Source organism: Macrobrachium nipponense, chromosome 1 (assembly GCF_015104395.2).
Source record: "Macrobrachium nipponense isolate FS-2020 chromosome 1, ASM1510439v2, whole genome shotgun sequence".
Classification (NCBI taxonomy): Eukaryota; Metazoa; Arthropoda; class Malacostraca; order Decapoda; family Palaemonidae; genus Macrobrachium; species Macrobrachium nipponense.
Genome location: NC_087200.1, coordinates 144,272,723 through 144,295,220, shown reverse-complemented (window position 1 = coordinate 144,295,220; position 22,498 = coordinate 144,272,723). Strand labels below are relative to the sequence as shown.

General features: G+C 38.3%; 1 protein-coding gene across 1 annotated transcript; it reads left to right on the top strand.

Annotated features, from left to right (window-relative positions):
• Window positions 1-270: 270 nt before the first annotated feature.
• On the top strand, window positions 271-20,298 carry LOC135219707 (uncharacterized). Its single transcript, XM_064256693.1, has 3 exons — window positions 271-466; window positions 13,858-13,970; window positions 18,980-20,298. Exons 1-3 carry the CDS (start codon window positions 315-317, stop codon window positions 19,126-19,128), a joined length of 414 nt encoding a protein of 137 aa, XP_064112763.1. The 5' UTR covers window positions 271-314; the 3' UTR covers window positions 19,129-20,298.
• Window positions 20,299-22,498: the final 2,200 nt, after the last annotated feature.

Sequence of the window (22,498 nt, the reverse complement as noted above, 5' to 3'; positions counted from 1 at the left end):
ATATACAAAACTTAACTTCGCTTTTGTAAGTTGATTATCGAGTGTAAACGCAAATAAAAAAAAAATATGGCTGCAAATGCCAAATTTTCACATTTTTTCAGCTTATCTAATATTTTCGATTTTCCTGACCAAAAATTTCGATCACAAATATCATTTAGGTAAACTATTGAAATATCATTTATTAATGATTTATTTAAGTAGTCCTTATAGGCTAATTTAGATATCTGAGATAATACAATAGGCTTGTGGTTGCTCAATCAGAGATTCTATTTATAAACGCGGTGGAATTGCTCCTGACACTCGGGAAATTCAATATGGCTCTTCCCTACAAACACGCAGGAACATTCCTACGCAGCGGTGGTATCAATGCGGCTGTAAACAAGCAAGCAAAGCTTCTGAATCTAAAACCGGCCAAACGCATTGTCTTCACTTTTGATCCGTTTGGGGCAAATGTGACTTCCATAAGGTAAAGACTGAAATAACGGCTGGTTTGTCTGCTGGTGGTGTTAGGTTCCTAGACCGCAAATCCCCAGAAGAATTTAGACCAGACTACCTAACTACCTATTTAGACTGCCTACTTCGTGTTTTTACTCTAGGCTACAAGTACATAGGTAGTGTTCACGTAGAGTAGATTTTATGCTATAAATTAAGATAGGTACCTATTGTGGATTTATCCATAGCTAGCTACCTACCTAGTACCAGCGTCGTCTACTAGCTAGGTATACTAGGGCTATACTAGGTAGCCTAGGCTATAGCCTAAATACCTAGTAGGTAGCATTGACCTACGGTGGATACCGTTAGGAATGGACACCAGCTAGTATAATGATGATTGTGTAAAAAATAATAGGCTAATTTGGTACCTAGATTTTGGTGCGGTTTTGAGAATTTGACGTGGAATTTTTGGCGGAATTCACGATGAAGCCCAGGGTAGGTATGGGCACCCCAAATCTTAGCATTAACCCCTCCTAGGCCAGACGAGGAAAACCAATATTTTTGGTGGTATACCTAATGTCATACAAAAATGAGTAGTAGGTACTACTAGCTAGCTAAAATACAAAGATGCTTGAAGAACTACCCTGTCTCTGTGCCCCTTGTACTACAAGGGTACCCCTTCAAATTGCCTCAACCTAACCTGGCCTTTCTTGACATGTCCTGGTAGGTAGTGGGCTGTGCCATGTTGTGCCTGACCTTAGGAATTTGCCTGACCTGACCCAGCCTAATTTTTATAGGGTGTAAATCACAGACAACATGTTTCCCTGTTTTAACCGCATTCTGGACAACTAGCTACTATTACCTATATGCTAATACATACACTTATGACCGAGCTAAATTTAAGGGTGGCCAATTTAAAACATACTAAATTTTAAAAAACTCATCAGTGTTTTTACTGTTCTATCTCGGACAGTCCAGCAAAGGCTTAGAAGTAAGGCTAAGCCAGCATAAATACTCTGTAAAAACTGGGCAAAAATCTAATGCATTATTCATTCATTTAAGTGAAAACAACCACCGAATTAATTGGATTGATAGTTCAGTAATTGCAAGGTCAAGAGATGTCTTATCACGAAATCTTTTAGAATCTGCTTTAATACAACTTACTTTTCATTGTAATTTCAATGTTAGTCGTGGCCTTTTTCATTTAGACCCTTGCATCTGTAACATGTTTAAGAATGACCTCAAAGATATAATTACTGACTTAAATAAAAATCAGTTGCCTTAGAGTTATTAAATTTTGTTGTAATGTATGTCTGTCATGTTTTGTGAATATGGTTTTGTTTACCAAGTTCTGAATAGCTGTCACCTATAATCCTTTAATTGTCTGGAAATTGTATCTGAGATGATTGTCTTAAACCTTTAATTGCACCCATTGTTTATGCTTGTTTGGGAAGGTTTCTTATCTTCCAGGTGTGTCGGATTCAAAGTACTAATCCCTTTATAATCCCTATCTGTCAGTTATACGAACCTTCTTGTATTGTCTTTTCTCGTATATATGTCAGTATCTGCTCAGTAAAGGACTTTTAAAGTCGAAAGATCTTGCAGACTCCTTCGTTTATTTTTCCTTCGTGGCTGGCATTTATCTTTATATATATATATATATATATATATATATATATATATATATATATATATATATATATATATATATGTCATATTGAAATTACAGCTCAAACAATATCATAAAATAAGAGAAAAAACAGGAACAAATTCCTTGCATGTTTATTTTGAAACATTTACAACAACCTTGGATGGGAATTTGTGATGACATTTCCCTTTACTACCTCGAGCTAGACTGACTGCTCCTTGGCTCACTCACACTTATAGGATAATCTGGAGAGTTGCCAATGGTGATATATGGAACTAGGAAAATTTTTTCCGCAAAATTCATTCAAAATGTATGGCGCCAAATCTTGATTGTATATCAGTGATACCCATTTGCTGTCCCAAAGCTATATGTACTTGTATATATACCTGAGCTGTGGAGGTTAAGCACTAGAAGCCGTTATTGAGTGTTGATAATGAGCAATTTATTACCGACATCAACAAGTTGTTACCATATGTTCCTTATTGTTGTGTTCATTGTCATTAATTGTTTGGTTATCAAAACGCAAAGTGTTTTTACTTATACCATCTATGGAGAACTACAAAAAACATGGGCTTCCCATTTGAACTGGTCCCCATTATGTTTTAAGTAAGTACTATACTAGTTGTTCCTGCATGATGTACAAACCATCAGTCCATTACATTATGAATCACCTTCAACGAAGCTGGAAACTACCGTTCAGGAAGGGGAATCTCTGCCCTCCCAAGCGTATGTATTCACTTTTGCTTTCAGCCGCCATCGGATGTTGATGTGTCCACATCATTCTCAGCTTGACTGTCACCAGCTCTTTGCAGTACTTTCACGGTGTGAGTTTTCCTTATTATTGTGTTTAGTGTATTGTTATTTTGGTTGTCCCTTGATTTTGGCTTCTTTCAAAAATGCAAACCCATAATTTCACTGTACTGGCTTCTAACCTATACCTCCATAGTGTGCATGCTCAGGGGTGGGCAGCAGAAGCTTAACCCTTAAACGCCGAAGCGGTAAAAATCAAAACCTCTCCCGAATGCCAGGGCCGGTTTGGAGTGAGCGCGGAAGCGGAAAAAATAATTTTTTCAAAATATCACAGCGCGCTTAGTTTTGATGATTAAGAGTTCATTTTTGGCTCCTTTTTTTTGTCATTGCCTGAAGTTTAGTATGCAACCATCAGAAATGATAAAAATTATCATTATCATATATAAATAATGCAATATATGATAGCGCAAAAACGAAATTTCATATATAATTGTATTCAAATAGCGCTACGCGCAAAACAGTTAAAGGTAACAAGTTACTTTTTTTTTCGTTGTAATGTAAACTAAATTGCGATCTTTTTGGTATATAATACATTGTAAAACGATAAAAGCAACACAGATATAATATTATCACAAAATGATGCATGAATTCGTAACGTGCGGACGTAAAAAAATATATTTTTTAAAAATTCACCATAAATCTAAATATTGTTATAGAGACTTCGAATTTGTTTCAAGATGAAGTTAAATGATGGAATATTAAGATACTGTAAGAGTTTTAGCTTACAATTGCAGTTTTCGACCATTTCGGAAGAGTTAAAGTTGACCAAATGTCAAAATTTTTTTATAAATTTTTTTTTATATGCAATTATTTTGGAAATTAGAAAAGCTACAACCTTCAAATATTTTTCCTTTTATTCTACATGAAATTGCGCACATTTTCATATATAAAACTATGAAATGCCTAATATGAAACGGAGCAAATTTTCCGAGAATGCGATGTATGCAATTCGGAGATTTATGGCGGAGAATCCGCGCGCTGAGGGAAGGAAAGTTTTTTCATAAATTCACCATAAATCGAAATATTGTGCTAGAGACTTCCAATTTGTTGCAAAATGAAGGTAAACGATTGAATATTACTAAAATATAAGAGTTTTGGCTTACAATTGCGTTTTTCGACCATTTCGGTAGAGTCAAAGTTGACCGAACATGGTTTTTTCTATATCGTGATTTATATGCAAATATTTCGAAAATGAGAAAAGCTACAACCTTCAATTATTTTTCGTTGTATTCTACATAAAATTGCGCACATTTTCATATATAAAACTTTATGTAAGGCTAATTTAAAATGGTGCAAACATTACCACAATCGCACGTATGATTTTTTCGCAAGAGTTACCGCGCGGACGTAAGGAAAATGTTATTTTTTTCATTCACCATAAATCGAAATATTGTGCTAGAGACTTCCAATTTGTTACAAAATGAAGGTAAATGATTGAATATTACTAAAATATAAGAGTTTTAGCTTACAATTGCGTTTTTCGACCATTTCGGTCGAGTCAAAATTGACCGAAGGTTGAAAATTTGTCACTTATCATTTTTTATATGAAAATATTTCAAAACTGATAAAAGCTACAACCATGGGTTGTTTTTAGTTGTATTGTGCATGAAATTGCGCACATTTCCATATATAAAACTTTATGTAACGGCTAATTTTAAAATGGTGCAAACATTACCATAATCGCATGTATGATTTTTTTCGGAAGAGTTACCGCGCGGACGTAAGGAAAAAGTTTTTTCATAAATTCACCATAAATCGAAATATTGTGCATGAGACTTCCAATTTGTTGCAGAATTAAGGTAAATAGTTGAATACTACTACAATATAAGCGTTTTAGCTTACAATTGTGTTTTTCGACCATTTCGGTAGAGTCAAAGTTGACCGAAGGTTGAAATTTTGGCACTTATCGATATTTATATGGAAATATTTCAAAACTGATAAAAGCTACAATCATGAGTATTTTTTAGTTATATTCTAAATGAAATTGCGCACATTTTCATATATAATACTTCATGTAACTGATAATTTAAAATGGTACAAAAATTATGTCAAAGTGACAAAATAATTTTTGAGATGTGTCACTGATACTTTTTAGTGCGATAAGAAAGAAATTCGCGCTTGCGCGCCTGCGTAAAGATTGTAAACAAAACAATGCCTTGATCCGTGAACTCCCAGCATCCCCCAAGGTGCGTGATTCAAAAGTTTTCGGCTGGTAGGCCTATAAGTATTTTTCCGCGAATTTAAAAAAAAACTTTTTTAGTTGGATATCGATCCTCATATTCTCTGCAACAGATAGGTTGCTGAGGATGGGAGTGCTGTCCTGCATTTTTGGTGATTAGTGTCATTCTTGAACCCCTGTGCAATGTCTGAGACTTGGGGAGGGAACTTTCTTGGGGTGTCTGAGGGTCACAGCCATGACAATTTCCTCAGTGCCTTGTCCTTTGCCGCCACCATCATCTCACCTACGGGGTTCCTTCGCAGTGCTCCATCTACGAAGGAAGCCTCCTCTTTGTCCTTTTGCTTGATTCATCAGACAGAGGGGACAGAGTGGAGGCCGTGGTTCATGAAGACTTTGGCACGGGGGCCTTGGGTTGCTCCAAGGGAGCCTATCCCTTGGGGTAACAAGGAACCCCCCCCCCCCCTTGTTAACCCGTCTGTTCCTTCTCCAGGTATGATAGAAGAGCAGCAGTGGCTTGGCGTTCTCTAGGCCTAGCAGGTTCCTGTCACTTCAGGTCCTGTTACGCACCCGGGTGCCCTGTGATGACTTGGTGGGTGGATTCCCCCCCACCATCTTCATCACAGTTCCTGTGTTCATCAGGGCCCTGCATTGTTGTTGCTGCCACCCCCCGACAACTGGCAATGCATCGGTGGTGACAGGGACTGCTCTTTTCAGGAAGCACCTCTCCATAATAGAGGCGTTCTCTTACACCTGCATTGCAGTCATCTCCAAGAGTTGGTGATTGATTGCGGCTCACCTTACCTGTTCCCTCAACTCCTTGGCTTTCCCAGGTAGTGAGTTCAAACAGGTATGACTCCATGGAGGGATCTCAAAGGGGTCCTGCTCTTCAGGAATTGAGGAATGACCTATTAGAGGCATTCTCTTATACCCATTACAGAGGAATTCACTCTTCAGTCTGGTTTGGGTTTCACTCGTGTTCACGCGAACGAACCAGCTGTAGGAAAAGAATGCATTGTTTGGTGATTGAGAACCTCTGCTCTCCCTTCAGGAAGAGTTTTTTGCCAAGGCCAACATGTTTTCCTACTCTGTGTGCATTGCTATTATCATCGTAAGTTAAGAGAAGATCAGGCAAAAACAGTCAATCCTCAACTTGTTTGCAGACGCACCTGACATAGGTTGGGGAGCACTGCTGGGCAACAGGGAAGTCTTTTGTGTGGAATTCAGCTCAAAAGGCTTGGCACATCAACCTGGAAGAGCTGGCTGCAATCAGTCTGGGGTTGCAAGCGTTTGCTCCAGAAGTCCGAGGTCGGATAGTGGCAGTAAACTTGAACAATATAACAGTTCTCGTACATTTCCAAGCAAGGAGGGACCCACTCTCTCTCTGCGAGGCAGCAAGAGCCTTCTCCTTTAGGCCCACTCGAATCACACAAAACTAGTGACATTTTGTGCAGGGCAGGATGAATGTGTTAGCAGACCAACTCAGTCGCCACAATCAGGTCATTCCTGCAGAATGGATTCTGTCTGGATCCAGCGGTCTGCCTAGATCTTTGGAAGTTCTGGGGAAGACCGATGATCGACTTGTTTGTAACCGTAAAAAATCATCGGCTTTCACTTTATTGCTCTCTGGTGCCGGACCCAGCGGCATGGGCAGCGGATGCCATGCTTCTGCACTGGTCACACAAGGAACTTTATGCCTTTCCACCCTTAGGAATGATCAGGGAGGTGTTACAAAAGTTCCAGTCGCACGAGAATGTGTCAATGATCCTCATAGCTCCTTTCTGGCCTCAGGGAATGGTTTTTGGACTGGGTAAGTCTTAGCAGATTTTCCCAGGTTACTCCCCCAAAGGCAAAAACTGCTCAGACAACTACACATGCTAAGGTTCCATTGAGAATTAACTACTCTGGCTTTGACAGGATTCAAACTGTTGTACAACTCCTCGGAGCAAAGGGTTTTTTTGACAGCGGCTGCAGAGGTGATCTTGAAAATGGAACATTTTCCAAGCTTGGTGCAGAAGAAATCAAGTCTCTTCTTGAATATCTGTGACACAGATTGCTGATTTTCTTCTGTACCTAAGGACATCTAGATGATTGTCGTCTTCTACAGTCAGAGGTTATAGGGCTATGCTAAGCTCTGTATTAGGCACAGAGGATTAGATTTATCTTTGAATCAAGACTTCTCAGACTTAAGTCTTTTGATACCTGCAAACGTAAGGAGACACTCGGCAGGTATCATGGAATTTAGACATAATCCTGAAATGGCTATCTGGTCCTCCTTTTGAACCTCTAGCTCCTGCCTCACTCAGGAATTTGACTAGAAAGACACTCTTCCTGATTGCCTTAGCCTCGGCCAGAAGAGTGAGCAAAATTGAAGCCCTAGATAAGAGAGTTGGTCTGTCTAATGGAGATGCCTTAGTCTCATTTACTTCAGGCTTCCTTGCTAAGAACGAAAATCCTATGAAATCTTGGCCTCGTTCTTTTACTATCAAGAACTTATATAGTATAGTAGAAGTGGAAGATGAAGAGAGGAGTCTTTGTCCAGTGAGAGCTCTGAAGTTTTACATTCACAGGATTGAAAATATTAGAGGACTTTCCAATAGCCTGGGGTGCTCTGTTAAGGACTCCTCACGTCCTCTCTCTAAAAATGCCCTCTCGTTCTTTCTTAGAGACGTTATTCAGGATGACCACTATCAGTTAGCAGCGGAGGCTCTGCCTGTTTTGAAGGTAAATGCTCATGAGATTAGAGCAGTGGTGACATCTCCGGTCTTTAGATATAATATTTCATTGGCTTCTATTCTCCAGTCCACATACTTGAAATGTCAGCCAGTCTTTGAGAATCATTATGTTAAAGAAGTGGAAACGATTTTTAATGATTGCAGTACCTTGGGTCTTTTGGCGGTGGCTGGCATGGTAATGGGAGAAGAAGCATAGGAATCATTCTGTCCTACCTCACTCTTTGCTTTAAAAACCAGTGTTGAGTTTTTGGGGAGTCTGGGGGTACTTGGTACTGGATACCCTCCAGAATTGTTGGTAGGGTGGTGGTTTTTTAATATTTGGTGTAGGAAAGTTTTGTTGGTATTCTGGCTTTTTGTTGTTGTTCATGGTATTGCGCCCAGGGCAGGGGCAATGTCTGTGCTTTACTAGCGCTTGATGAATTCCTTGCTGTAAACCCCCACTATGTATTAGGTGACCCTGGTCTAACACCACATCTCTACTAAGTTGAGAGTAGCTGTGCCAGAGGCAGTTTCGTCTGCTATAGCTCTCAACAGGTAAGGAAACAACAAGCATTATGTTAATGCTGGCAAGATTTTCTATTTGCCTAATTTTATCAATTATAATTAAAATAGTTGTTCATCCATGAATTCCACCTCCTAACAATTAGCGAATCAGCTATGTAATTACTTGGTAAGTTACTTAAACAAAAATATCACTTAAACTAAAATTATATTTTTATTTTTATAAAAGTGTTTTGTTTATACTTACCAAGTACAGAATGGTAGCCCATCCTCCTCCCCTCTTAAGGATGATAAGGCATAAATAAATTTGAGCTTCTTTGCAGAGTTGTTTACCTATTACCTGGTAGTGGGCGGGGTACCGACCTACACCGAAACAAAAGAATCGCTTCCAAGGTATCAAATTTTAGCTACCGGTACTTAGAAAAATTGTATTTTTCTTAACTATGCAAACCTGAGATCCTTTACATTAATGCCCACCTCATTGCCACCCCTCAATCTGAAACCTGGGCCAAAAGGCAAAGTGGAGTGTTTACATCCAGGCAGGTGAGTAGGCCAGATGGTAGTTACTGCCTAACCGTCTTGTTCAAGAATTTAACAGCTGTATTCCAGCCTACACTGAAAGTAATTCCTGATGTAAAGTATCTCAGGTTTGTATAGTTAAAGAAAATACAATTTACTAAAAAAAAATTTGATTTTGAATCTCTCTGCCCAGCCATCACAGTCTTAGGGCTTTGGTTGGCTCAGAATTCTTGCGTATGGTCCATTTCTAGTGCTCCACATTTGCCATTGCAAGAGTGCCAAATAGAGATAAGTCTCATTAGGCTCATCTTAACCTCAGGGTATAACAGAAGTCTGTAAGTGTTCTGCTTCATCATTTTTTCCCTCAGCCTCCTTGACCTTTACGGGGAGGCATGACTCGAACAGGGAGGACTCTGTTGAAAGTGTTCTCCATGGCTCGGCCCTTGGCCCAAGCAAGACGCATGCTGGAGTACAGTGGGCCCCCGTATTCGCGTTCTCTGGATTTGCGGATTTGTCTCTGGACCATATCTACCCATTATTTGCGGGGGATTTGCCTATTTGTGGATGAATTTTTTTTTGTATGATAAAAATGATTTACTATTTTCAAATATTAACATTAATGTAAACAGCAATTATATCAATTCATTAAAGAAAATACTATAGTGAATTAGTAAGATTTTAGTTTATAAATTTAAAAAATCATGTAAGAATGAAGGAAATCCCAGTCTTCCCTCTCTAACTCCAGGTATTAAAGCTGTCAAATATATCAAGTAATATGACAGGAGGGGGAGGAGCTGTTGTGTTGTTGCCACCAAGTCTTTATGTAATATCTCTCTCTCTCTCTCTCTCTCTCTCTCTCTCTCTCTCTCTCTCTCTCTCTCTCTCTCTCTTTTATCGTTTACCGAGATGTGAGAATTTTTATAGTACATGTACTATATGTTTATTAATACTTTCATATAATAATAATGATGATAATATTAACAATAATAATAATATTAACATAACTGTAATTACAAAATTCATATTATGTGATAGTATTTTAAAGAAATACAATAATCTCTCTCTCTCTCTCTCTCTCAGTGAGATGACATGAGATCATTTTTATGGTACATGTATATAGTAAGTTTTTTATTAATATTTTCCAATAATAATACTATAATATGTATAATAATAATACTATATCTGTAATTACATAATTCATATGTGTGTATTTTAAATACAATAATCTTTCCATTTCACTCTTAAATACTGTAAGGACAATCTCTCTCTCTCTCTTGGCTGCAAGTGTTAGAAGTACGTATGGATGTCCGCACATACTTTTAAGGGTACTAATGTTTAGGATTACTTTGAAATTATATTAATACAATCTCTAAGATTAATATAGTAATATGATTCTCTCTCTCTCTCTCTCTCTCTCTGTTATTGGCTGTTTATGTATTTCGAGTGGTAAAATGTTTAAGATGACTGAAATGATATTAATACGTAATACCAATTCAATGGTATTTTTGTTGTAGGATGATACTTTAAGTATACATTTAGTATTTGAACTTTCAAGATAGGCATTTTTAGAGGGGAGTTCTAACTATTTGCGAGGGTGTCTGGTACCCATCCCCCGCAATACAGGGGGAAAACTGTAGTAGAGGTGGGACCTCGGGCATCTCATAAGGTTCTTGCCCCCCTAGAGGGGAGGGTAGACCGGGAAAACCATATCTAAGAAAGACTCAAAGGTCCTTTGCCATGAGATGTAGACATTCCCGATACAGAGGACCTTTATAGGTCCTTTACAGATTCTCCTCCGATGTGCTTACATAATTGGATGCATTGATGGAGGGCTGGGGCTCACACCCAGAGGACTTAGTAACCTCTGACAGGTGGCACCGACATGTCAGGACACCTCCACTTCATGTCCTAGAGCTTGTTGTGGCATCTCTGGCCCTTTGGAACTTTAGAATGCAGTGGTAAGCACTTTGTGGCGCTGATCACCGACAACACCATGGTAGTGGCATATTTCAACAGGCAGGGATGCTTAGTGCCTTCCCAGCTCCAGCTTGCAAAGTCTGCGGTCAGCTCCCCAGAACCCACAAGATGCCTACTACCATATCGGGATTTGTATCCTCTAGTAGGTCAGAGAATTAAAAAATGTTGGCAGTCCCAGTGGGAGGATATTTTAAATAACCAAAAAATGCTTAGTATCCCGTCATCAGTGTCTCCGTGGTCACATCCGTATATGCCAAGGAGACAAGAAACAATGTTGTGCAGATTGAGGATTGGACATACAAGACTCACCCATGGGTTCTTGATGTCTCGTGAAAATCCTCCGTTTTGCGAGAAATGTACTGTGCCCTTGACTGAGACATTTACTGGTTGAATGTCCCAGACTTGGGAATTTGAGACATAGGTTCCTGTCTTGGGGTCGTGACAGAGTAGGTAATTTTATCCTAGCTACAATTCTTGGAAAGGATTGTAATATAGAGCAGTTATATATTTTTATGAGGGAGGTGTGCCTCCTTAACCAAATTTAAATTATACATAGATTGTCTATGTAAGAACTTATATATATGAACAAAATTTTTATATATTTTTAGATATTTTTATATGAAATTTATCAAAAATTTAATTTTTCTATTTAATTTATTTTGGTGTCAATTACCCAGATGATGTGATGCCTGATATAATACAATCTATCAATCAATCCCAGCTCCAGCAGTTGACAGTGCAAGTGTGTCATCGAGTGCATTCTTGTCAAAGAGAAATGAAATGGCAGACAAATTCAACTGCCAAATTCAGATAAGGTGAATAGACCACAGTGTAATTAGCGGGGTGCTGACGATCTCAAACTCAGGATGATTCTGATGGTCACCAATGGCCTCAGGTTGTTAGGTATCCTGTTCTGCTGGCTCTCATTATAGGGGCACTAAGAGCATTTCCCCATGGGGGGTTGGGGGCGCACAATCCGCTGTGTCAACTGTACGTAGAATGGTATCACCAAGTGGTGCAACCTCCTGGCTCTTTGTGCTTGGAGGCAGTCCTCCATCTCTTATGAACAGGAGGACCATGTTCTGAGACCGTTAGTGTCGATGCAATGGGCTGAAGGAGGGAGTGGGTGGAAGCAGACCACCTGCACTTCCTTCCTCCTTCAGGATATTGCCCACATGCCCTCGGACACTTTTCTTTGGACCTGTGGTGGAAGCTCGATAATTTGTGTCTTGCTCTGGTTCCTATAACAGGACAGGTTCACATCTTACTTTAGATGTATGTTGTGGATGGGAGAATGAATATTGGGTGACTGGCCCTCTTCTTTGCCATCTCTTATCCTTCTTCTCTTTCCTCAGCTAGAGAGTGGATTGACCACTATATATGCACAATAGTGTCGGTAGACAGTGGAAGCAACCACTCCTTTCTCTTGCAAGGGGAGGAAGAACAGGTCCCAGGCAATAAGACAAACCCACTTCTTGTATTTGCCTTAATGTCTTTTACTGTCAGGTTCATCCAAGCTTGTTTTTCCCTACTGTATGCCTTGTCCATCATAGGAAAGAGCGCAGATGTCTGATGATTGGTCTTGCAGTTCCTATATTCCAATCAATTCATCAGAGGTGCCATTCTAGCCCTTATGACTATGGCATCAGTCGAGATGAGCGTGCTTCAGTCAGCTCTCCCGACTTCTATCAGAATCCTCCCTCCAATTATAAGTCTTCCTAATGTAAAGGATTGATGGTTTGATACTGTGTAGGACCCAATCCCAATATTATAAAGTAAGTTGTATTTTTTCTTAACTATACATACCTAAGGTCCTTTGCACATTAGTCTCACCTCATGCCACCCCACATTCTGTTATTTCTGGGCCCAAGTGAAGTGAATATGCCTCGGGAGGGCGGAGATTCTCCCCACCTGAATGGTAGTTCAATTACTAAACTACCATGCTATAAAAGTTTAGTGGCTGTTAACAGTTTTGCTGAAGGTGATTCCTAATGTAAAGGACCTCAAGTTTATATAGTTAGGAAAAATACAATTTACTTAAAGTTGTGATTTTGCAAAACCCCAGACATTGATAATAACCATGAAGGAAGCTTAATGATAGTAAGCACAGAGAATGTTGTGACACCTAATAATAGGTAGAATTTGGAGATTCTTTTAAGAAAAATAATGATCATTTCTTGTGTACCCAAGTGAGAAGGTAAGTATGCAGTGTATATAGTATATAAAAAAAAACCTTGGTGGGGGGGGGGGGGGGGGACTACTTTTGATTTGTCAATTTAGATTTTACATAGCATGGGTGTCTGTATGCACTTGGAATCTAGACACTTTAAGGAGACATAAATACCTAAAATTTCTGAATGGCAAAGAAGTACAGCATGTTTGTTCATGTACAGTTTGGTGCTAAGGACTAACCAGTTGTAGAGTTACTTCTTGAAAAACAGAGAAGAAAATACACTCGTCAGAAAATTGTCCAGTGGCAATAAAGATCACAATTCACAGAACAGTCTTGTGATGGACCTATTGAACGTCATAATTCCAAATAGTTTTGGTAAATAGGTGCTGTTAAATGTAGTTGTAGTGTAAACAGTATTCTATAGTTTGTTTTCAATGCATGCAGTGTTCAGCGTGAACTGCAGCAACGTTGACAATTAATTCTGGAGTACAACACAGTCATTTTCAATACGCCTTTGACCTTTCAGTCAGGCGGTTCATACAGTATTGCAAGTGACAAAAAAGTTATGTATAAATGAAATAACCTATAAATTATAGTTATTTTCAGATACGTTTTGTTTTCCTGTGTTCTGTTATATACTCTCTCTCTCTCTCTCTCTCTCAAACATATTTCTGTGTATATATTCTCAGAATGAATGTAGTGTTTGTAAAATACAACAGAAATCGGGAACTACCAATTTTTCTCATAATTCATTCTTGTTAATGGTGGCTATATTTTGAGTTTTAAAAAATGCTCTCATTGTAACTTTTATATAGTAAATTGAAATGTGTACTATATTTAATGGGAAAACTTTATATTGTATTAAAAATAATTTTTTCTCTGTCAGGGATGCCTTGTTTCACATGAGCTCATCATATACACAAGATACAAACCCGAAGTGTATTGTCAAACCAAATATCATAAGCACCAGAGCAAACCCTACAATAGATATCACACTCGGTAAGTATTTTTCAAGTTTCAAGTTTGGAATTGACATAAGCTTCAGTCCAAATATTATGTTCATTTGCTTATGGCTGGGTATTGATGACAGGACTTGTAATAAACTAATGAGAAAGAACTCTGTCTCATAGCATGTCTTTAAGATTTGATCTTCAAGTCTTTACTGTAATTTTTGGAATAGTGTTTTCATAAATTTAATTCTTACAAGGCTAATGGTGACAGCAAAATGACGTTCCTTGTCTGAAAATATTATTCTAAATTGACCATCAGCTATGCTTCTCAGATTCATACAAAATAGTAATCTCTTGAATTGTCTACACCAAAAATCCTTGTAAAACGATCATCAGTATAGTATAACTTGATCTCTGGCTTGGATGATGGAAGTGTCTTAGTTATGTAAAGATGGCAGCAGTATTGATCATACCAAAGAGGATAAATGTTTATTTATTTTATTTTATATATACTACTAGCAAACTGACCCATCTACGATGGGTGATAAAATACGGGTGCAGAAGTGAAAAATTTATATGTACTATTTGTTCAGCAATATTTAAATAAGGGCAATTTTTATACATACCTACTACCGAACCTCTTTGTACACAATATTATCAGTTTGTCCCCAACTTAATTTCAAGTTGGCCGAGTCATTTGCTCTGCTCATCGTCACAAACAGTTGGCCATGCGTAACATGGGTGATGGCAGAAACACACCAACATGATCCAAAGTCTGGCCCTGCGACTTGTTTGCAGTGAATGAGAATGCCAGATTGATGGGAAACTGCCTGCGCCATTGCAGTGAATGAGAATGCCAGGTTGATGGGAAACTGCCTGCGCCATAACTGGAAAGGAAACTGGTTGTCCGAAGGCATCAGAGGAATCCGGGGGATGAACAGACGTTAGTGTGTTATGGCCTGTTGCTATCACTGCTTCAATGACGTGGGAGTTTAGCTCCATTACTGTGTATACCTCGTTCCGTTGCAATGTCGATTGGCAGGATCAAAATTCCGAAGCAACGTGACCGGACAGTACTTCGTTATTTTGTGCACTGGCAGTCCAGATGGATTTAAGTTATTCAAAAAATCTTGCGGATATTGATGATAATTTTCATCTTCTATTGTGTCCAAGCTGAAATATTTGCGACTTTCTCCGGGGAAGTTGTACAGAAATTATGTATGAAAAATCGTAAAGTAACTAAGTCTACGGGAATAACCAGCCTCGTTTCACGGCTGGAAACATCTCCGTTTCAGGGAATCCCTTCTCACCCCCACCCCCTACAAAGGAGGGGGTTAGGTTGGATGAAACCCCATTACAAACCATCTTAGGGGTCCCCACCATAACCCTGCCAAGTTTCATGCCCATCTGACCAGCCGTTTGGCCGTGATTGAATGACAGACAGACAGACATTATGCCCATTATAGTATGATAATTTTTTTTTATATAAATTAGCATTAGAAAAGTGACACATTTTAGCTTTTTGTCAAAAGAAACTGCTATACCTGTGATCAGGAAATCAAAAGTGGCAAGTTCAGCATTTCTCCTTGAACCAGTAGTCATTAATTTATGGAGGAAGATTGAAATTGTCTCCAGTTACAGATTCATCTTTCATGTAATGGGTGATTATTTATCAGTTTAGTTATTTTATTTTTGTTTTCTGTATTGGTGAAATGTGGCCGATGTTCAATGTATGGGAAACGTATTTGATTTTAGAAAATGTCTTGATGTATTTTAAGTCGTATTGTGACACTTAAAAGACAAGATGGCGGCAGCGTGGGGTGGAAAGGTTAACAGTAATAGAGTATGCAGTAGAGGGCACGCAAACTTGTGTTTGGTATGGTAGGACAGAGCTCTCAGTCTCTTAGAAGTTAGTGGGTTGTAAGTCATGCTGTGGTGCTGTTCAAAGTCTCAAGTTGGAGTATACTGGGACACCAAAAAATGTGAGCAGGTTGATAGATTGCACATCACAAAGGAAAGATTAGGCTAGGAAAATATTTCAAACTGATAGCAGAGGGTGGTTGATTAAAGATGTCCGGATCAGATAGGATAGTGAACAAAGGGAGATAAGATGGAGAAGGGATTGTCTTAGATTTAGCAGGATACAAGATGAATTCAAAGAATGGAGAGGACAAGTTGAAGACTGGCTAGAGGTATGTGGAGAAGTAAAATATTGGAGGGTAGAGGTAATGAGCTTGAAAGGGAAAGCCCTAGAAGTAGAGGAAGGAATAGATAGAGATGAACTTAGAGTACAGAGAGTTCAAAGGTAATCCTATCCAAACTAAATGAAGTATATCTAAGAGACACGCTAATGGAGAATTACAGTAAAGTGAAAAACTTTTAAAATAGTTAGAGAATATAGTGAAAAGATGAGAGACTTTAATTAGGTACGAAAAGGCAGAATCAGTGTGTAATAGAGCAATGAGGAAAAGCATGCTTGAAGGAGAAGCTAAGGTTTTCATGTATTGGAAGAAGCAAATTCACAGAAAACAAAAAATAACTGATATTAGCAGCTTGTGGTCAAGGAAAGTTAGAATATAAGACAGTTTTATTTAAAGTAATTACTGCCTCAACTGCCTTAATTTTATATAGGTTCTTCTCGATTTTCCTAATTATGGTTTTCTCATTGTTGTTTAAACTGGTGAGCAACACACTGAAGGTTGGCATGTCTCAAATAGGTAATTATCAAAGCCGATTTTAATTTCATTTAAAAATGCTGGCGGCGGTAGTCAAACTTTCAGGGTATAACGTATAACCTGTAAAGTTTGTCCGGAGTAAAGTTAAATTCGATTTCTTTGGTAGGGGCTGTGACGGTTTGTCTGGTACTCCAGACATCCTCTTAGATGGAGGTAGGTGATGAACTGAAGCAAGACAGAGGTAGGTGGTGAACTGAAGCAAGAGAGCGAATCCATTTGCTTTTGTACTGGCATTACAGCGGTGGCTAACAACTGGTGAGCTACTTTACGATTGACTGTGGGGTCAAACCAGTTCCTGAGTGCATGCTCAGCAGTTGTGTCGATCTTCTCAGTTGTGTGGCGTCACGCCGGGCTTCATTTTGATTGGTCAATGGCTGCTTGATGTCACTGTTGGTATTACTGATTAGTGATAAAGTCATCTTCGGTGTTATTTTCTTGAATTTGGGAGTTTTCGGGTGGCGATTTGGTGTTGTTTACTGGTACTGGTGTGTTTCTTTGCATGCAGGTCGGGAGCAAAAAGGCCTCCTGAGTTGTATTCTTGGAGGGTTTTTGAGTGGAGTGGAGTTGAATGTAGAAATTAGGCCAAAGGCTAAGCACTGGGACCTTTGAGTTCATTCAGTGCTGAAATGGAAATTGACAGTAAAAGGTTTGAAAGGTGTAGGAGGAAGAAAACCTCACAGATGCACTATGAATCAAGTATCAGGAGAGGGTGGAAAGTAAGATGAAGAAAGAATACGAAAGGAGGGTTCAGCTAAAGGAACGAAAGTGGTTACAGCTAAGGGCTGAAGGCACGCTGCAGAGAACCTCAAGTAATGCCTACCTTGCTCCTCGATGAGTAACGCCTCCAGAAGGTGCAGATGGTGAGGGTCGGGTGCTCTCCCTATTATTGCGGATAATGCAGTTGCGGGAGATTGTGTCTCAGTGGGTGGTGAGGGCGTGATTCTTTAGAAAACAAGAAAATAAGCAGAAAACAGAAACTGGGCCAGAAAAAGAAGTTTATGTAGAAGTTAGTAAAATACAGGAAGATTCGTGGGAAGTAGTTAATGCAATTTTAGACAGGTTGTAAAATTGACAATTTGCTGGGAATTGTGACTAGCACGCATTGTCCTGGGTTTGAGTCAGGAAGAGTTGAGGAGAATAAAGAATACTAAGACAGAGGTTAATAAAGTATTTTATTTTGTCTAGTCATCTTATAAGTCAAAAGGAGTATGTAATGGAAATACCAGTGATAGTGAAAAACAAGGAGATATATTTGAAGACAGAAATTCTGCAGGGTGATATACTGTGACTATTAGGTAAGAAAACCATGACCAAAATGGGTATGGCCATAAAATTTGAAAGAAAATTGTGTTATAATAGAAGTACAGTGGTAACCTCTACATACGAAAGTCCCTACTTGCGAAAAATCCAGGTTACGAAAGCAAAGACGAAGATTTTTTTGCTTCCGAGTACGAAAATAATTCAGATTGCAAATGGGTGTAGTATGTACTGTAAACAGAGATTTGCCCGGGCTGCTGAGAAAAATTTTAAAACTCGTGTGCCGCCAACTCTGTAGACTCGCCACCATCCTCCCACTCTCTCATTGGTTCCTGATGCTAGTCACCGCCGTAAGATCCTGCTCTCCTATTGGTTAGCATCTACCCCATCGTGCACCTATGTAAAGAAGTCCCTCGACCATTACGTCACAGTAGCGTTATTGTACACACATGGAATTCGTTCGTTCACATAGAATTAGTTTGTTAATGTAAATTTGTGTTGGTGGTTTTGCTTCTTTTGTATATTGTAAGTTACTTTATTGTGTTGTTTGTGAACTTAATTACGTACTTACGTTATTAGCCATGGGTCCCAAGAATGTTGCTGAAGTTCACGGAAAGAAGAGGATGCTTTCTATGGAGAAGATGATGGAGATAATTAAAGTTCGAGAGTAGTTTTGTTTGATATCAGTTTATTATATGTCTAAGGAGCTTTCAGTAAAAGTGGCACTTTAAAGTAAAAGTGGCACTTTAAGCTTGGCTTTAGAAATAATGTTAAGACTTAGGCCCCATCCACACGGGGAGCTTTGCTCGATGTTGACTTCAGAAGCTCAGATACAGCAGGAAAAATTATGACTATCCTGCTTCTGATATCACATCGAACACAGTTCACTGAGCAAAGTTCAACCGTGTGGATGGGCTTCAGAATGTATTTCATAGCCTAAATCAGTGACCTTGATGCTTTCAAGTCAGCACTCGTGGAACTTTAGTCATAATCAGGTGGCCAGTTTTTATCAGCAATAAATCTGGCATAGAAATATTTTTCATCCAATTTTTTTTTTTCTTTCCAGAAAGTGGTCAAAAGCTTCTTGTCAAGACGGAAAATCTTAAAACATTAGAAATATTGCAGTTGTTCAATAAATTTGTTAGCAGCCAGTTTAAGCCAGAAGAAATAGCAACAACAGTAAAACTGACTAAAGCTCTGAAGAAGAAGAAATAAGTTGCATAGTTTAAATTTGTAAATATTGTAAATTAATTTTGTATTTAAAACTATAATAACAAAACAGAGGACTTGGACATCAGAGAAGAGAGCAACTAAGAGTCATTTAAAGTCTTGCTACATCAAAGTGATAAATCTACAGTAAAAGAAAAATGTCTACTCAGGCTCAGAGAAAATATGAAGCTACTTTGAGTATTGTTAACAAGGTTTATGATAGTGTCCCAGCCTTCACTGATGTTTTTGATGAAGAAAGCTGGTACATATTTGCTGGCTGCTTCACTGCAGCCACAATCATTCTTTCATTGGTTGCATCAAAATTTATTGTCCTTAAACCAGTGGACTGATCTTGCGGGTTGGCAGAAATGTGTTATATCCCACCTCATTTTCTTTTTAAACCTTGTCAGGAGCAAAATCTGCGATGGCTTATCCTTGTCATCTAGTCACGGGTAAAATCAACCAAAAATTGTTATCGTGGAATTTAAGGGTTAGTTATTGTAGAATTTTAATTTGTGGAAATTTGGTATGATTATAAATTTCCTTTGGCAAACCACCATTCCAAAAGATTAGATCCCTAAATTTCCAGTGGTAATATTTTTCCTGCCTTTTACATCTATAAGAAATTTTAATGTGCAACGGTAACTCTTATGCAAGCCTCCTTTAATTAAAATTTTCTTAAAGTATTGTTTGATAACTTTTAGAAAGGTTCATGAAAGTATATTACGTTAGAATTGCAAATTCAAATTTTTGGACAAGGCATGTACTAGGAGTTACCGTGTTGCAGTTTGCTTCTCCGCAAGGTAACTGTCGACTTGAAACATTTTATGCCACAAGTTCTCCTTATATTACCTGTTTATAAGTTAGCATTACCGTTCATTTATTACTGTTCACATCTTGTATTACTGTGGTGCCCATTTGGTTTTTCCAGTTACCTTATGTTGTATTATTACCTTATATTGTTATTTTATATCCTCAAAATTCATCATCTTGGTGCTTTTAAGAACGGTGTTCCCAGCAATTCAACTAGCCAAGTGCCATTACCATGATACTTCTCTAAGTAGCTCTAGTCTAGATGATCTTATATTTGAAATACAGTGCATTTTAATGTTACTCAAATGTGTTTATAATATTGAGTGTTTATAATATCCCATTAAACAGATAGTCCTCATACAATTTTTATAACCAAACAAGGGTTTTATGTGCCGCCTCTAAAAAGTTATTGTTTTAGAACCTTAGAGAGAGAGAGAGAGAGAGAAACTTGTTACACTGTTAGTATCTTAGTGTGGGAGAAAATAGATACTGTGGGAGAAAATATTGATACTATTTTGTTAAAGTAGTTTCATTTTGAATACTAAAGCAGAAACAATTCTACCAGTGCATTTATGTTCTGCCATGATGCACAACCCTGGCCTAACTCCTCTTAGTTCAATCATTCCAGCCAGCTGCTGAGGGAAAGGTTAATGTATCATTAGTGAGGGACGTTAATGGGTGCCAGAAAAACAATGCTGTCAATCTGATTTTCATTAAAAGTTCAAAATAGCTTATGAGACTCAAGGTTAACATAACTAAGGTCAACCCCAGGTAAGCTTTAGGGATTGCCAACTAGGGATTTCATTGAAGACCACAGCGAGATGAAAGTCTCATGAAAAATTTAAATTAAGACTACAAAGGATGAAGATTCATCCTTTGTAGTCTGATTTAAATTTTTCATTTGCCTCCCTTTCTAGGGTAGCAAGTTCCCTTTTTAAATTTAACCCAACCATTTTGGTGAAAAAATTAAAACTAATACATATCCTCCAAACACTCAGTTCTTGGAATTATTAGTTGCAGGATAGGTAGTTTCCTCATATAGGCATGAAATTATCAGTTTCAATATGGTCATACTATAAAGGATAAAGTGTTTTCAACAGTATTCATTTATCCATTGCTCTGCTTAAGCCATTCATATATCTGAACCTATTACTAAAAAAGCAAAAATACAGAAAGTATTGCTAGATTAAAATATGTTAACATATAATATACCTCTAGTGAAGAGTGAAACAGGATAACAATACTAGTATAGTTGCCTGGTTGCGATATGAGGCAGTCTTTTTTCACACAACTACCACAGACCACCTGAGAAATTGCTAAGGTAAGTAATTTGATGGGCCTTATGGTTTTAGATTCAAAGTGCACTATACTATACTCACTGCCTAAGTTACAGCATTGATTATTTTAAATTACAAACTAAATGAATAATGTAAAACTGGACAAGACTGGATTTCTTGATCTTTCTTCCCACACTGAAATTTTACCAGCCCCTTAATAGTTTATCCAGACTAAAATAACTCTTCTCAGGCAGGTTCCTTAAACCCTTGCCACTTTTATTTAGCCGAAAGAAAAAAGTTTTAAGTAATACGTTCATTGGAAGTGATGGAGAAAGATATTGCCCAGTATTGTAGATGATGCTGCTACTGATGTCAGCAATACCGAATTGGGAGAGCGCCTCAGTGGCGTGAACGGTATGGTTTTGACCTCCCACCTCGGTGGCCACGAGTTCGATACTCTGGCATTCCACTGAGGGGTTAGAGATGTGTATTTCTGGTGATATAAGTTCACTCTCGACGTGGTTCGAAAGTCACGTAAAGCAATTGGTCCCATTGCTGAATAACCACTGGTTCCATGCAACGTAAAAAACAATACAAACAAACCGAATTGGAAGAGGTTATGACAACTGGCACCTTACACATTAGCTGCTGATGTCGATTATCATCCACCACAATAATCAAGGCTTCAATGTCCTAGCACGTGGCCAAGTACTGGATTAGCTGATGCAAGAAAGACTCAAGTGATTGATATAGGGCAGTTTTTCTTGCAATTGCTGTTAAACCATTTTGTTAAGACCAATTCAGAGTAGCTGAAGGAGACAAATTTCTCTAGCCTCTCCCCTTCTTTAGTTATCCCGTGACTACTAACCCAAAGCAAGTGACTAATTTGAGCACCCATATTTTGATGGGGTTAGTTCAATGATGCACCAGTCCACAGAAATAAAGTGTCCAACACAGTCAACCAAAGAGAAACTAAAATGTAAGAGTATGCTCTCGGCACTGGTTCTAATCTATACATACTGCAGTCTTCGGTAAGTTTCCATAAAGGACCCTTTTTATTTTTAACAGCAATGAAGAGACTTTACTTTTAATGAATGCTTATTCCATATTCCTATAAATTCTGCTGTGAAAAGGTGGTTTAAATAACTACCCACTGCATATTATACAAGGTAACTAGCTAGTCATTTTGTGAAGACCTAAGAGCAAATAGTTAAAAGATCAGTACTAACCTGAAACTGCATTATAATTATTCATAGTAAGTAATTCACATTGTCCACCACTAGCCC